The 16917-nt window shown below is 35.9% G+C and overlaps 1 protein-coding gene and 1 pseudogene across 8 annotated transcripts in view; one reads left to right on the top strand and one right to left on the bottom strand.

The window, feature by feature from the left end:
* The window catches only part of RANBP17 (RAN binding protein 17), a 323809-nt gene that overhangs the window by 225967 nt on the left and 80925 nt on the right, over positions 1 to 16917 (top strand). For all 8 annotated transcript variants that reach the window (XR_010413224.1, XM_064596582.1, XM_064596579.1 and 5 more), the window contains 4 exons: positions 2193 to 2266; positions 3322 to 3402; positions 13309 to 13372; positions 13465 to 13573. Coding sequence is in view for 7 of the 8 variants with exons in the window: in XM_064596582.1 (XP_064452652.1) it covers positions 2193 to 2266; positions 3322 to 3402; positions 13309 to 13372; positions 13465 to 13573 (328 nt within the window). In the remaining variant the exon portion in view is untranslated. The remainder of the gene's footprint in view (positions 1 to 2192; positions 2267 to 3321; positions 3403 to 13308; positions 13373 to 13464; positions 13574 to 16917) is intronic.
* LOC123836648 (U6 spliceosomal RNA) lies at positions 9468 to 9565 on the bottom strand (annotated as a pseudogene).

Below are 16917 nucleotides of genomic sequence, written 5' to 3'. Positions count from 1 at the left end.
GACACCACAGAAGACTTCCTTGTAAGAACTACCAATTTAAAAAAGATATTTTTTAAAGGTTAAAATGTCTTGAATGTTTAAAATCACATTTTAGTTATTATATCTTTATGATTCAATGTGGCTTGGGTAAAATCAAAATTAGATTAATTCTGAGCTATGCCATAAAAAAGATAGCATTTCTAAAGCCTTGAAAATGTAAAGTTTTGTTTTACAAAAATACAGTACAGTGTGGTGGGGGAGATGGACACCCAGACAATTGCAGTGTGAAAAATACTTTGAGAGAGGGATAGACCAGACACTGTCGGAACATAAAGGAGAGTGCAACTCATTCTTCCTGGGAAGGCAGAAAAGGCTTCCGAGGAGATGACTTTTGAATGAGAATCAAGGGGAGAGAATGAAGGCAAAATGATTCGGGCAGAATGAACAATACATGAACTCCTAGAAATCTGAAATTTTGTGAGAAGCCTCAGTTGGTCCATCAGTATTTCACTGTGGCTTCAGATGGAGATGAGGTATGTTGGGGCCAAGTTGTAAAGGGCCCCATGTGCCATGAATCATATCAATATCAGAGTTTCCAAGGGCCCAATTTACTCCCATCCATGAGAGAGGTTTCGGGTTATGCTGAGATAAGGGAAACTTCCCTTTCTACATACCAGTCTTCCTTCGAGCCTTCTATGTGCTTAAAGATTTCTGATCATTGAGGATTGGTGGTAACTCATTTCCCGAGATTTTTCTCTCCCTGGCTCGCTCTTCCCCCTAAACATCTTACTAACAGAGTGATAGCTTCAATCTAATGAGCGATGAAGGCCTACTCTCATGAGCAAAGCCATAGATACAGTAATTGAAATGCTTTTCTGTAGGGCTCAGAAATTAGCAGAAGAGTTGCAACAGGAATGTGAATCTCAATCTTCCTTTCTCTCTCCCCCAGCTTTTCCCCTCCACCTTTCTGCCCCTTCTTTCCTTCTTTTGCCCTCTCCACTTGCCCCTTCCTTTCCCTCTCTCTCTCCCACTGATTCACTACTGCCTGAGCAGCTTCTGGTTATAGGACTTAGGTTGAAAGCCCAGCACATGAGCTTCTACTTTAAATAGTGTTTAAAATCCAGATATGAAATCTCTGCAATGAACAGCGTCCCTCCCCTGTATAGCCCTATAATTCTGGGTGATTTGTGGTGCCCTGTGATTTTTATCTCACCTTCATGACCTATGGCAGAATACCAAGCTGGTGTTTACGTGTGAAAAGCAAAAGGCATAGGGAGTGAAAGCTAAGTTGCCATACCATACCCTAGGAAATAGGCAGATCAGGAGAAAGTGAGAAAACACAATCACAGGGGATCAAATCACAGACGAAAAATCCCATACAGCTGGTGTCTGGCAGGGATAACCTGGAATCACACCAGAGCATCAGGGAGTATGGAGGTGTCAACCCACCTCTCAGCTTTGCCAGGCTATTAGGGAATATTCCATTGGCTGCTGGTGGCATTTTCCCAGTTGAAGTGGGATATGTGTTTATAAGCTCAATGTGGCTTGGGTTGGGACTGAAATGTTGCACCCCAAAGTCTGCAACCAACACTCCCTAATTGGAAGCTTAGTGGATTCCCAGGCCCTGATGTATTCAGCAGAGAATCTCTGAGCCTGGGATTTCAGTTTCAGCATGGAAAGTAAGACGTATCTCTGTATTTGGGGGAACTTAATTGAGAGATTTTTGAGGAGAATGTCTATAAATTCTTTAATTTCCTCTTACTTTTGAAATCCTTATTTTTATAACTGACTAACATAATCCTGAATTATTTGATGGTTTGCTGATATCTGGAATAGATAGAAATTTTTTAAATGCCAGAGCATTTTATTGAGACACTTCATTTTTTAGCCCTTTATATACATATGCCCGTCTTTGAGAAAGGGGTGGTTTACCACTTTGAAAAAAAAAATTATGTGGTGTTCTGGGAACAAAACAACTACGTGAGTGTGGGTGTGTATTTCAAAAAATAAGAGAGGTACTTCCTGGAAGAAAAAGAGAGTAAATTATTAAATTATACTTTTTTACAAAAATCCTTCATTTGCTCTCCCTACGTACTCCCTTCTTCAGTGTGGATGCGACAATGCTTTAAATCTTACATTTGTTCAATTTGAATAGCCTTTTGAAAATATATGTTAATGATAAAGCTTTTAACAGTTAAAATGTTTTCATCCAGGTATATGCCCGTATGTCAGAAGTTTTAGGAATAACAGATGACAACCATGTTCTAGAAACATTCATGACGAAAATGTGAGTTCTTTGATTTTTCTTTCGTTGTTGTTGCTTTGAATGTAATAGATATTTTTACTGTGTTTAAATCTCTTAATAATTTTAGTTTTTTAATAAAAGACCTTTTTAAATTATGCTATAATTCTTAGAATGGTAGCATTGTTCTTAATTGAAACTTAATTTCACATATTTAAAATTCACAATCCAAAAGGCATTCTTAATCTGTCAAGGTACCCATACAACTGCAATATGCAACATCAAGATATGGGTTTTAAAACGTTTACAGACTTTGATTCTTCAAGTCAATTGGGCAGCATTTTTGTTTTTAATTAGAACGAAAATACCCAGTTTCAAAGACCAGCTGAAGAGATTATTGCAAGCTGGAATCATTGGGAGAGGTCTGATTGCCTTAAGACAGGGCATTCATTGATTCCAGCGGAAACCTATGGCTATCGGAGACATACTCATGGAAACTTGCCTTAAATCATCCTTTCTAATCTGTTAGCAGAATAAACTAGTTTCTAATCATGGACATAATTTTGTACATTTAGCCTGAATTTGTATGTCTCCATTTGGCAACCCACTTTTATCTGTGTAACAGGTAGATAGTACTGTGTTGCTTGCAGAGAACAAAGCTACAGAAACAGTCATGATCATAAGAAGTGAGCTCTGGAGCCACAAGTTTGATGGTTCATTTCTGGGTCATAACTGTGAGCCTCTCTTTGACTTCCTTTGTAACGCTTGCTGTCATTCCCTAATATGTTTATTTTAGACACAAACTTGATGTTTCTTCAGTGAAACAGGCAATTTTTTAATTTATGAAACTAAATTTAGAGAATTATATACCATTTGGAGAACAATGCTCATTATACATTGATTGGATATAATTTTGATTATGCCATTAAAAAGAATAGAATAGAAAATGTTCCCATGGTATTTAAACCTGTTTTTCAATTTTGTGAGATATTTCTGACTTAGGTGACCTAACTTACGTAAATATCTGTGTATTTCCATGTTCTCTCTATACAAGCAAATACCTTACTTACAATTAAAACCATTTTTTTTTTCATATTTAGTGTTACAAATCTTAAATACTGGGGAAGATGCGAGCCCGTGATTTCAAGGACTCTTCAGTTCCTAAATGATCTTTCTGTTGGATATCCTTTTTACTGTATATCTAGTAATGTATAGAAACACCCTAACACGTGCATTCTGTTGGCCAGGTATTTTCCTTGTTCATAATGTTTGTAATTGTTTTTAATTAAAAAAAAAAAAAAACCTTTCATTTAGCCTTATCTGCAAAGTATGTTTTTGAAAGATTTATATTAGCTACCAACTAGGAACATTTATCCAGAATCACAATTGAATTTATATGGATATATAGATTCCTAACTAGTGAAAGTTATGTTTATATCCATCCAGTTTAATAAATGGAGACAGAAGAAAGTATGCAACCACATGTGTTTTAGTCCGTGATTTTTCTTAATTGTCAGGGAGTTCTTGTTTTAAAAGAAAGCATGTAACTAATTTGAAGAAGGTCAAGATGTTCTAAAAATATTACCTTCTAAAAATTGAATTCCTGAGGGTAAATACTATAGCTTCAGTATTCTTCAATTGAAAAGAGTATTATTTTGATTAGTTAAGAGGCACAAAGGAGTAATAGGAAGAAAATTTTGTAAGTTTTTTACCACTTCTTGGATTATTGCCGCCACCAAATCAACAGCTTATTTACTCTAAAATAAGATTTCCCATTATGCATTAAATATTTGGGTTTCTCTCTTCAGCAGATTTTTTAAATCTAAAACCAGAATCATCCTTTCTTATTATATTATAGCTAATACTATTGTCCTGTTTCTACCAATGAGAGAGAAGCATGTAGATTGTCTTTTATATGTTAGCTATCAAATATATAGGAGTTATGAAAAATAAGTGTTGGTTTAGTTAACCACCAAGATTAGCTGATATTTAAATATGAGGACAGCATTCTGAAAATCAGTGGCATTAGATGGAAATTTTTAATGTAGGTTTACTGCAGGAATATGTTTGTATTAGTTAAGTTTAAAATTGTGTTCCTTGGGAAACCATAAAAGATTTCCAAAGTATTAGACACCCACTTTTGTGCTGGAATTTAATATGCAACTTTTTATTGGAAAATAATCGTCCTTGTCTGGCAAAATCCACCATGCAATATTTCTGTTAGTAGGTATAATGTAATAAAGACAGGGAGGGCTATTTATCACTACAAATTTTGAGGATTTCAGGATTCTTTTTATTATTTTAATATATTTCTTTGATATTAAATCAGAAAAATGATAAATTACACCTGTCCAGGCTGTTTTTCCTTTTTACTGGAAAGTGATGTACAACCCAATTCCAGTGGTCATTTTGGCTTTTTAAGATATGTATTTTTTCTTATTAAAAAAAAACTCAACCTGTATTTTTTTTTAATAATAATGCTGAAATACTCTTTATTTCTAACATACGAAGTGGTTTATAAGTACTTCCTAGTCTTGCAAACTCTGGCCTTTTCACAGTGAATTACTTTGAGAGCATATTATCTGGAATGAAGCCGGTGTTATTTTATAGCACGTATCTATTGTTTAGATTTACCCTATTTTTTAGGTTGGAATTGAAATCTAATATAAAATTAATTCAATTTGTATTCTTTTTGGAATAATTTGCATAATGCCTAATTTATTTCTCTCCTCTATTTAAGTAAGGTCCTTTTCCTATCACCTTATATCTCTTATATATTCTTTAATCCTAAAATTATAACCGTTTGTTTCATAAGGTGCTTATTGCTTTTGAACACTTCTTTTTGACCTTAATAAAAAATCATATTTTCAGAAAACTTACTAGATAAAACTTAAAAGCTATACATTTAAACCAAGGGATACGAATGATTTCAACTTGGGTACATTGATTTATATTTTTTAACAATTATTTCAGGTTTCCATATTTAGAAATATATATTAGTTCAATTTGATTTCAGTGCTCAGTTATTTGAATTATAAATCATTATGTCCCTCCTAGCTGATCAGTCATGAAATATCTTTGAATTCATTTACATAATGGAATATGTGAGTGGTATGTCTATTTCAGTGCAGTTGCTGGTTACCTAATGCATGTTTTGTTGTTTCCAATCGATTTCCTTATTATAATGTGTTTTTAAATCCTGATTTTAAAGCAATACATTATATCTGTGTTAAAAATAAGATGGCACTCTTCAGCAGTAGAAACAGTTATGCAAGATAAAAATCATCACCAACTGGCCTCTATTAATGGAAATCTGTTTATATATTAATATTCAAAATATTTGTATTTAAAATATTAGTAAGGAATAACTGAAAGGCGTCTTACTACAAAGTTTTTAAATGTTCCTGAATACTTTCTAATGCATGTCTTCAGATACTTTTCATTTTTTCTGTTTTTATCTTCTTCAGAGTGAATCCTACGCAGTGTTTGTTTATGGTTCTCAAAGCCAGTCTGTGAACTTTGGTATTCTTGTATCTGACCACTGATTTGGAAATTGAAATCACAAAAGATCCTCATTTTTAGGAAGTGCTGAAAAGTCTCGTGTTTACTTGCCTTAAGATAGTAGTCTCAAACTTTAGTGATGATCAGAATCATTAGAGGGCTTGTTAGAATACAGATTGCTGGACCTCACCCCCAGAGCTGATGTTTTAAGAGGTGTAAGAAGACTGAGGCCTGAGAATTTGCATTTTCAGCAAGTTTCTGGTGATGCTGGTGGCTTAGGGGCCAAACTGTGCTCTTTAAGATAATTGGGAAATAGGACTGGATATCCCAAATAAGAAAATCAAGTACCTCTCTATAGGACTTTGTCTTCACTAGGGAAATGCAGACTTGACATTTTTGGAGATAGTGTAGTTCCTCTAAATCATAATGTGTGTGACGAGGCCATTACATTAAGTCCCCAGATTTTGTTTTATTTTTTTTTTAAGATTTTATTTATTTATTTGACAGAGAGACAGTGAGAGAGGGAACACAAGAAGGGGGAGTGGGAGAGGGAGAAGCAGGCTTCCCGATGAGCAGGGAGCCCAATGTGGGGCTCGATCCCAGGACCCCGGGATCATGACCTGAGCTGAAGGCAGACGCTTAACGACTGAGCCACCCAGGCGCCCCAAGTCCCCAGATTTTAACTGGAGAGCCTGTTGCATTTTACCCCAAGGTTTGAAGCTTTCCAAGTTGGTAAGATTACTGTAATTTTAAAATCCAGTGGCCTTTTTGAGGGAAAATTTGTTTTCCCATCAGATTCATTACATGGGGCATATATAATACATTTAGCAGATACATCTGAGTAACTTTTTAAGAAACTCTTCAAATTTCCAAGACTAAATTTCAAGAATTCCAGATTCTAAATAGCTTTATCTAACATGAACAGAGTTGAAATGGCTCTGTCCTGGGCAGCCCTCTACATCCAGGTTTAATACTTGTGGATCCTTTTCCCTCTTTCAAATACTTTGCAGTTTTTGTCTAACTGGGAAAGGGGTTTCTGTCTAGTTCTGTCTAACTGGGAAAGGGGTGATATTGTTTAAGTGATGGAACAGGGAAGCTGCTGGGGAAACTGGGGAGAGAAGGGTCGTACAAAGCAACCAAATAAACTTATTTTAAGTGTTGAGAAAGAGAGAGAAAAGTGTTACATTTAATCAAAAATTCTGTTTGTTTATTAATCATTATTTCAAGGGTTTTTTTCCCTTGAAAAGTAATTGATCAGTATTTCTACTTAAATTCATTGTTTACTCAAATTTACAGCAACACCATGTCTCACTTTGGGTTTCAGGTAGATAATAATGAGAAAGGAAATTTCATTTTCTGTTAGGCCCTCTGTTGGTAGTCGCCCTTACTACATCATCTTCAAGAAAACCCAGAATATCTTTAGCTTTTTAAAAACAGACCCCAAACCAGATTCTACACTAATTCGTGAATTTATCCAAACTCATTTTACCCTGTTGCAACTGTTAACTACAGTTCTTAGGATGAATAACTTCTCCATGTTATTGCAAGACCACCTATATAATTCTCAGGGCCACGCACAAAATGAAAATGTGGGGTGTCTTGTTCATAAGTTATCAAGACTATCAGGGCACCTGGCTGGCTCAGTCAGTGGAGCATGTGACTCTTGATCTCAGGGTTGTAAGTTCGAGCCCTTTGTTGGGTGTAGAGATTATTTAAAAATAAAATCTTAAAAAAAAAAATTCAAGGGCGCCTAGGTGGCTCAGTCTGTTAAGCGTCTACCTTCAGCTCAGGTCATGATCCCAGGGTCCTGGGATTGAGTCCCGCGTCGGGCTCCGTGCTCCACAGGGAGTCTGCTTCTCCCTCTACCCCTCCCCCCACTCATGTTCTCTCAAACTCTCTTTCTCAAATAAATAAATAAAATCTTAAAAAAAAAAAATTCAAGACCTCAACAACACAGCATTGAAGCAAGCACAGGCCCTTCTAAGCATAGAAGAACCCTGTGCAAGGCATAGCATGGACATCTATGAAGCTGGCTCAAGTTCTTGGTTAAAGAAATAGTTCCCTCCATTTGGCTTCACACTAGCCCTCTAAGACTTTGAGACTATCTCCTTAGTTCCTGTACACCAGGATTTGGTGAATATAATTCCTACCCACATGCATCATTAATCTATTTATCTGTCAGTAGCTTCTCTCAATTGTTCTCATTTTTACAAGCCAAAGAGTCTGCTTCCTGTTCAGGCTGCTTGGTCACCGTGATGCTTTTCTTTTTTCAACCCCAAACCCCTTCCAGTTTCATTTGTCTTTTCATGCTTGTTTTTTGTTGTTGTGTTAGTGCAATACCCAGAACTGCATCCTTTTAGATTTAACACTAAGAGTAAAATAATTTAATTCCATATTCATCCTAATAATTTACTTTATAGTACTGGCCTCTTTCAAGTCAGCAAATATTAATTAAGCATTTTCTAAGTACAGAGCAAAAAGACAAATGAGACACAGACTCTGCCCTCACAGATTTTAAATTCTAACAGGATTGATCCTAATTCCAGACCTCCTTTCATATATTTTTCCTAAGAGCCCAAAGTCTGTTGTTTTAGTAACATAGTTTCTTTTTCTTTTTAAAATTTAACTCAAATAAATTATATGCTAATTGTCTGAAAGTCTGTGCATTAAAAATAATGTGGGTATGTGATACTTTGATATGGTAGTTTTGAGGGAGCTCTTTTTAGGGTCATTTAGATGTAGCTTATATAGAAACCATTAAGTATACAAGTAATGTGCAAGCCAGACCTCCTTACCCTCTCACTAATCTTCCCACCACTGGGGTGTAAATCCTGAATTAGGTGGGGGTCAGGAAAGAGTAGGGGGTGAGAGATGAAACCAAGGTGTAGAATGAAATAAGGGTGAAGGATGGAAGTACAATTGGGTATGTCTGTTACAGCAAATACTTAGTAATAACCAGTAGTAATTCTGCTTTTGTGAAACAATTAAAATGTATTGCTTTATTTCAGTGAATACCACCATCTCCAGATGGTTTTGAGAATGTTAAATAAAACTAGTTTCAGCATATATTCCTCAGGCGTACTTCTATTAACGTTTCTCATCAAAAGAAATGTTGATTTATTTCTTTGTTTTCTGTCTCTATTATCCATGGAAAAGTCATCCCATAATTTATCTGCTCCATTTGTTTTTAGACTAGAATCAAGTGTGAGAATCCTCTCTACCCACTTATTCAAACCTTCACCCAATTCTTTAGATTCTTGCTTCACAAGATTACCTTCCTCGAGTATTATTGTGATCTGATCATTTCTCTTCCCAAAAGCCCAGAATCGCTTCCACTTGCTTCTCGGGTCAAAGTAAAATTATTGATTAGAACTTGAGTCCTGTAACAGTACTTGACTTATTGAGTTCTCATAACTAATTTCCTGATCCACCACTCAACCACAATTTGTACTTTATGCCCAGGCCAGGGAAATTTATTTTACCTTCCCCTTGACACCCTTCATTGTCTTTCACTGAATCACCACATATGCTATTCTTTTCATTTGATCCATTGCAACTCAGTTAGGTCTCTTTTAAATTTTCGGGTCCTGCTAAAGACTTAGTGAAGCCGTACTAACGCAGTTATGATCCTTTGTCATGGTATTAACTGAAAGAACATAAACAAATCATTTAGTTTCTCAGAGGCTCAGTTACTTCATCTGTAGAAAGGGAATATTATCTGTCTCTTGGGATTTTGTAAGGATTAAATAAAATAATAAATATGTAACAATACATCTTTGCCCAGCAGCCACGCTAACCTTCTCTGTATCATTCCAGGTTTCGTATATGTGCTGCCCGCAGCACTGTAACAATACATCTGTTTATCTCATAAAATAAGGCGCATGGTACTGCTGACCCCATCACATAGGAGGTGCTCACGGAATATTAATTCCTTTCATTTTCCTTCCTCTCATCTTTATTTTTCTTAATGTTCCTGTACACCTAGTTCTTATCTATATATCTGAGGATGACTATCATATAGCTTAGTATTGGCTAGTCCTTTCTATTACTTTGTAAGTTATTAGAGATTAGGAGTCTTTTTTTTTTTTCCCTCTTCTCTTGTTTCAAAATTTCACATAGTGGGCATTTGAATTAATGTTACCCCTTTTGTTAATTGACAAAGCCTTAACTCGTATTCCTTATAAGTAATTATTAGTATTCCTTAAGATGCTTCATTTTGGTTAGGTGTATTTGGATGTTTTTAGGTTAGTGGGGTTTATAAACGTAATCTCAATTTTGAAATAATGACACTAATATTTCAGTCATTGTACTTTGTACCTATCATCCGCCTATAGTAATTTCCAGCACATCATTTTCTTATCTATGAACTTTCTTCTATCATCAGGATCTAATTCTGTCTGCAAAAACTATTTGTAAACATGTATGGTTTTTAAGTAATTGCCTAGATCACTGTATCATCTACGTCTGGTGCTTAGTGGATATCATATGCCTAATATACCACTCCTTTTGATTCTACAACAGAAATTGCTTCACATTTTAACACTTCTGTAAATAAGATATACATAAATACCACAATTGATGGTATTTTAAAACACCTTTCTTAGCACATACAGTAATGATGTCTATTATAACCAGTGGCATTTTAGGTTTGATGAAATGTTGTAGGTACTCAGTAAAGGCTAGATACCATGAATTGAAGTCATACTTGGTCCTGCTATATGCCCATCAGCTACTGAAGTGTGTAGTACTCCTGTAACTGAAGAAACCAGTTCATTCTCAATTTGGTTTTCCCCTTCAAAGGTACAAATTTTCAAAATTTTCAGAATTTTCCATCTGTAAGATACACCATTTGTCTTGACTTTTTCTTTCCTTTCTTCATTTGTCATGTTAGCTATCAATAAGACCGTGTTCACCTTCCTCGGTGTTTTCATAATCACATGGATACAAACAGGAATTTCCTAGGAATTTTGTTTAGTGCATTAACATCAGCCAGGCTATGGAGTTTGCTCTGTTCTGGGTGTGGTGAAGGCTCATTAATGAGCCTAAAAGAACAGTTTCCCTGTCTTTTCTGGGACCCAGTTCCAGTTTCTCTTAATGTTTCAAAAAAACTAGTGATCTCTATAAAATCACTGGCCTCTTCAAAATCAAATGGATATGATGTACCCTAGTGAAAAGAGCTTATAGTGTAGAGTCAGACAGATGTGGATTTGAATCTTAGCCCTACCATTTACGTGTTCCAAGAGTGACCTTTACTAAATTCTCTTACTCACTACTCTAGGCTCCTGCTACTGGTGCTGTTATGTTAGCCACCATTACCATGTTCACTGTGGGGAGCTGGTTCCAGACAAGCCTCTGAAATCTAACCTAGTCCTGCCATGCAACTAAAATGCTGCCACCCAACAGAAATGGTGCATCTTCTGAGAATCCGAGGCTCTTAGAGAAAACAAGATGAAAGTAAAAAGATCATAAAGATGATGTATCCATTTGCCTTTTTAAAAAAAAAACATTACAAACTCTCTTAAGGGCCGTGATAGCTTTGAGTTGCATTCCTATAAGGGGATATAAATAATCAGATGAATTCTTATTTTTTTCTTTATTGAAAAAAGTAAAAATTTATTCTTAATCTTTTTTTTTTTTTTTTTTTTTTGCTTTAGAATGTAATTAAAAGGCAGTGAGGCTGGCCTTGATACAAAGTGCACAGATGCAGTTCTACAGAAAATGTGTCTTTGGCAGATGAGATTCTTCCTATGAATGTTCTGTTTATTGCTACCATAAATATTCTATTGTCAAAACATGACTTGCTGTTTATTAGTAGCACTGACAGGAAGACTCCTATTAATGGCAGCATTCTTATTACCCATAGACGCTGTCACTTTTAACTTTGCAATTCCAAGAGAATTGTATTTGGTAATTACTTAAGATATTTCTTAGTTTATTGATCCCCACCCCTGTTTAAATGAGTGAAGATTGAGTGGCAGTTCTTCTGCTCAGTGATTTATACTGGGGGAAAAAATCATCAAATCTCATCTTTGTACACAGGGAAAGACCTCCCGCCTACCAGCCCTGATCTTGTTCCCCTTCAACCTGCCAGAAAAACACAGTGCATGAGCACCCACTGAGAGCAGTGCACTGAGGAAAATGCATTGGTGTGGCCCCTGCCCTTAGAAAGCTTACAGCCTTAATATGGGGGTGAGCCAAATACACATGCTTAACATGCAGCTGGAATTGTTGCTTTAGAGTCAGAGGGACTTGAATCTGAATTATACTGCTTGTCTTTTGGAAAGTTTTATTGAATTTTTTTGAATTTGTTTCCTCATCAGAAAAACAGAAGTGATACTGCCTATCCCGTGGGCTTGTGAGAATTAACCCTGCAAGTAGCAAACATTCTGTACATGTTAATTCTCTGCATCTCTGTGTCTTCCTCCCTGACTTATAATTGGCAAAGACATTTGCCTCATCTGATCCTCACAACAATCCTGTAGCTTGGGTATCACCCTCATTTGTTGGAGAGGGGAAACTAAGGCCCAGAGTAGCTGAGTATGGCACTCAGACTCATCCAGCTGATTGAATGGTGTAGTCAAGCCAAAAGCCCAGCTTTTCTGACTCGTGTTCAATGTTTTTTCCTGATCTTTTACACCGACACCTGAATGACTAAGTAAGAGAAGAGGGTGTTTGTATACTCAATAGATGTTCTTAGCAACACATCAGCCCTTCTTTGGTGGCAGCATTAACGAGAAATTATTTAGGTCTTGTGCTAATGTTTATGATTTCTCAACTTTATTCTCATTCTGACTTGAACTGTTCAGGTGGTAATGTGGTACACTACAAAGAACATGGCCTCTGTAGTCAAACCTCAGTTCAAATCTCAACACTGTCAGTCCATAGCTGTGTAATCTTGGGTAAGTAACTTAATTTCTCTGAACTTCAGTTTTTTTAATCTATGGATTAGAAAAAAATAATATTTAACAGGGTAATTGTGAAGATTAGGTGAATAAACAAATATGAAATGTCTTAAACCCTAGTAGGTACTTGAGAAATATTAGGTCATTTAAACCTGTCCTTCAACACTTGATGACATGCAGTCGGCTACGTCTTTCTAACTGTATTCTGATCTTCTTCATCTAAAGCAGAATTTCCTTAGATTTCTACTAACTGGGCTCATTGTTTCTTAGAATTGAATAATTTTCTCTTTCTGGATACTCTATTATGAGTCTTTTATAATTATTTTTTATGAAATAATATTAAGTGAAAAGAAGTGCTCGAGTTATATCCAAAATGTAAAAAGGGTCAGTTTTAATTTTCTACTATCAAGGCTTTAATAGTAAAGAAGTTTTTGTCTTAATTATAAAATTCATTTTTCCTTTCCATAACTAGAATATGTATAAGATAGGAAAAGTAATTGCACTGGTTAATAATGGATTATCATTCTTAACAGAATGAAAGACACTTCTGTAGGAATACTCTTTAGAAATAATATCGATTCTTCATAAATAGAATTTGATGCCATTACAGTTCAGGGTTATTTTGTGATTTATTATCTATTGATAAGACAATTATATTTCTCCAGATTCCTTAACTTCTTTTACCTATATCCTTTTAAAAAAACTTGTGAAGATAGATGCCGTGAAATTCATGCTAAAAAACCACACAGTAAGTCTTATTTCTTTTCATTCATGACTAGAATTTTCTGGATAGCTTAGGTAAAGCGTTAGTAACTTTGGATGCTCTTCTGCTTTCATTAGAGTGAACACTTTCCCTTCCTTGGAATCAGTGACAGTTACAGTCTCAATGACTTCAGGTGCCGAACCACTTTCTACACCGCCCTCACTCGCCTTCTGATGGTAGATCTAGGTAAGGTGAAGAATTGATTCTTAACTTGATTAATAAGGGTTCAGCAATATACTTGAGCAGTTAAAGGAGCAGACTACTAGTGAGTACCATATTTAAGTTACTAGAATTTGCCCTCTTTGACAGTTTTCTGCAACTCCCTATGATTTGGGCATCAGAGCCAAAAGACAAATCTTTGTACTTAAAGTGGTATTTTTCACTTCGAATAGAACCTGCATTAATTCTTTACCTCAGGATTTGTTTTCTGGGTATTCTTTGATCCATTAATTTTACTGCTATGAATCTAGGAGTAGTCTTAAATAGAGAAAAGCTTTACACATAAAGATTTTCTTTGTAATGACATTTAATCTAGAGAGAAGCTGGAAATGATGTAAATATCCGGCAATAGGGAATTGTAAAGTTAAAGCACATCTACTTACTTGATGGAGTAGTCTGTCGTCATTAAAATCAGGATTTGAAGACAGTGCAATACATGACATTTTATAATATTAAGTGAAAAAGCTAGCTGTTAAACTGTGCAAATGATATGAGCATGCCTGGGGTGTGGGTGGGGAATGCATCCAAAAAAGACTTAAATGAAATTCTTTAAAAATGTTAAATGTTGTTTTGTGGTAGTGACTTTTTCTCATTTTTGATTATTTGAAATTTTCTTAAGGGGGTACTTTTATAATGGGAAAAAATATAACTTCTTTAAAAATTTTTCCATTGAAAAGCTGAAGTTAGCTAGACATATCCACAGGTAGACAGTACCTGAGGATGGGCACTTAAGCCTCTTTGTGGTGACCATATTATGCTGGGTTCCCATTTCCCCCCCATGTTTGAATACTGCAGGTTAAATTAATCAGTTTATAGACACAAGAAAGAGTTCAATCAATGACGATATCATCCTTAGAGAATATAATACTGATGATACTTTTTTCATCCTTTCTCTTGCAATGTATTGATTGATCCATCAACTTAAATATGAATTTTTTAAAAGCATGATCATACAAAAGGAAAAAGGTTAATTTTCTTTTGCACATAAAAGACATTGCTCCTTGTAATAGAAAGGTGACTAAACCACCCTCTGTTCCACATCTGTATTATTTTCATGCATTTCAACAGACTAAATTACCAGAGAGACAAACAGCCAAAAGTTGAGAGAAATGCATCTAGAATGATTAAGGAGCTTGGTGGGATTGATTTCTAAAGAAAGATTAAAAGAACCATGTATGTATAACTTGGCTAAGTGACAACTAGGGCTTGAGGCAAAGAGAACTGTCTATAAATATTTGAAGAGTGTAAACCAGGCATGCAAAACCCAATCATCTGCTACCTTAGGCAAGTGGGAGATCTGAGTGACAGCTTTGCATACTGCACCCTGGTCTGTATTACCTCTTGGCTGCTGCAGTGAGAGAAGAGGAGCGGCCTGACTCTTTGTCACTGTCCTCAGTAATCACTGAGAGAACACACTGTGCTGGGAGCTCTGAGGGCAGGACAGAAACCAGCCAGGCATCCAGGCCCCTGCCCTCAAGGAGCTTGCCCTCTTGCTTCCCTCCCAGTTGTCCAAGCATTAACGAAGAGTTGTCTAGACCCTTGTCTAGACTGAATTTATTTCCTAAAGCCTTAAAAATGCTCCTTACATGACCCTGTCAGACAGTGAAAGAAGTGGGGAGACCAAAGTTAAAGAGAACTAAATGGAGCAGATTTCCTGGAAATAGGTTCATGTCACACACGTTTTCAGGACCTGGAAATGGAGTGGGTCAAGATCCTTTCTCATATAGTCATCATAGACAAAAGAACCTTCCATAGATCCATGGTAGCTTAAACAACAGCACAGCACTACCAGTATTGACCTCATGTCCACACTTACCATTGTGATGATAGCTGGGAGTCATGACGGTGCCCAGAAAGACCCTGCATTACCCGCTGCCACTTTGTAGACTCCTTTTACGTAGTCTCGCTTAATGTAAACTATGAGGTATGAGAAGCGCAAGTAAAATATCTAAATTTGAATAACTGAAAAAGGATTTTACTAGGTTTCTCAGGGTTACATTCCTTTGAATTACTTAACCCATAACAATATATAGTGTAAATTCTTTTAGTTCACGGTTTTTTCAAAATGGTAAATATCCACTATGTTGCAAACACGTTTTAGATAGCTTGGGAGGAATAGAAACTGACTATGTGGAAGTGCCTGGTACGTGGTAGGTGCTCAGTACAAGGAAATTGAATCTGGGTATAGATAAAGTTAGAAACAATGGCAACTACAGTCATGGAACTTTAACATTGTTTGAAAAGAAAGTCTTTATTTATTAGTGGTTTTCACTTTTTGAAATAATTAAATGTATATTACAAGCATCAAGGGACGATTTGTGGTATATATTAGCAGAGCTGCTATTTCTTGTTAAGAACCAGAGTTGCTCTTCTTCCCCAAAATACATTGAGCTCCTTCAGGGCATGGACTTTGCCTTTTTCATGTTTTCTAGCACCGATCTCCATACTGCTACACTGTAGGTGCTCAGTAAATATTTAGTGAATGAATGACACATAAGTATGTTGCAACCAAGATGCCATCATCATGGTTCCTGGAATCAGCAATTCCTTCCAGGTTCTTTCTGGGAGTAGCTTTGATCATTGACCTCTCCAAGACAAAACAAATCAAGTGGCTGACTACTTTCACAAGTGATCAGCTACACTTGGCCACTCTTGTGCTCAATTAATCGCTTGTTGCTCTCTGTTCAAAGTGTTATTACTTTATAGATGATCATTTGTTGAGTGTTGCTGAACACAGTTTTATTATTTGAAGCCTTGTCTCACAAACTAGGTTGACTGGCACGTAGCTGCCAGAGTTCCTGTATGTGTGGCTTTATAGTTTTCTATTGTGTATTCACTGTCATGGAAACAAAGAAAAAAGAGATGGTGCTGTTGTCAAAAGAAGCACAGATCCATGTATTAAATGAAAGAAGTAAAAATATTAGGTAATGAGAATTCTTCTCAAAGGAAAATTAGAGAAGAACTTCTTGTATCACTGATTTTTTTTTTTTGGTCAAAAATCAAATAGAAGAAACACCCGAGCAACCTGCTTGTGAAGCATGAGATGTAATTCTTGGACTGAAATATAAAGCATATCCTAATTGAATCCAACAAACTAAACTGAGTATGTTGTGTATGAACCATACCTGCACATTGGAGTGATTAGAAAAGGGGAAAAAAATTGGGTGTCACATTAATTGGTGTTTACTTTGAAATGCATTTTGGTTTCTAGTCAATTATTTGTACTTTGTATGAATTTAATTAGATGCTATGTGCCCCGGGTTGTATTTCAGATGAAAATGGGGGTTTTTTGGCAATAAACCGTTGTACCA

The sequence above is a fragment of the Mirounga angustirostris genome, unplaced genomic scaffold (genome assembly GCF_029215605.1).
Source record: "Mirounga angustirostris isolate CCGP_5_RB_7025 unplaced genomic scaffold, mMirAng1.0.hap1 SCAF_7, whole genome shotgun sequence".
NCBI lineage: Eukaryota > Metazoa > Chordata > Mammalia > Carnivora > Phocidae > Mirounga > Mirounga angustirostris.
The sequence above is the reverse complement of the archived record's forward strand: the minus strand, read 5'-3'. Positions and strand labels throughout refer to the sequence as shown.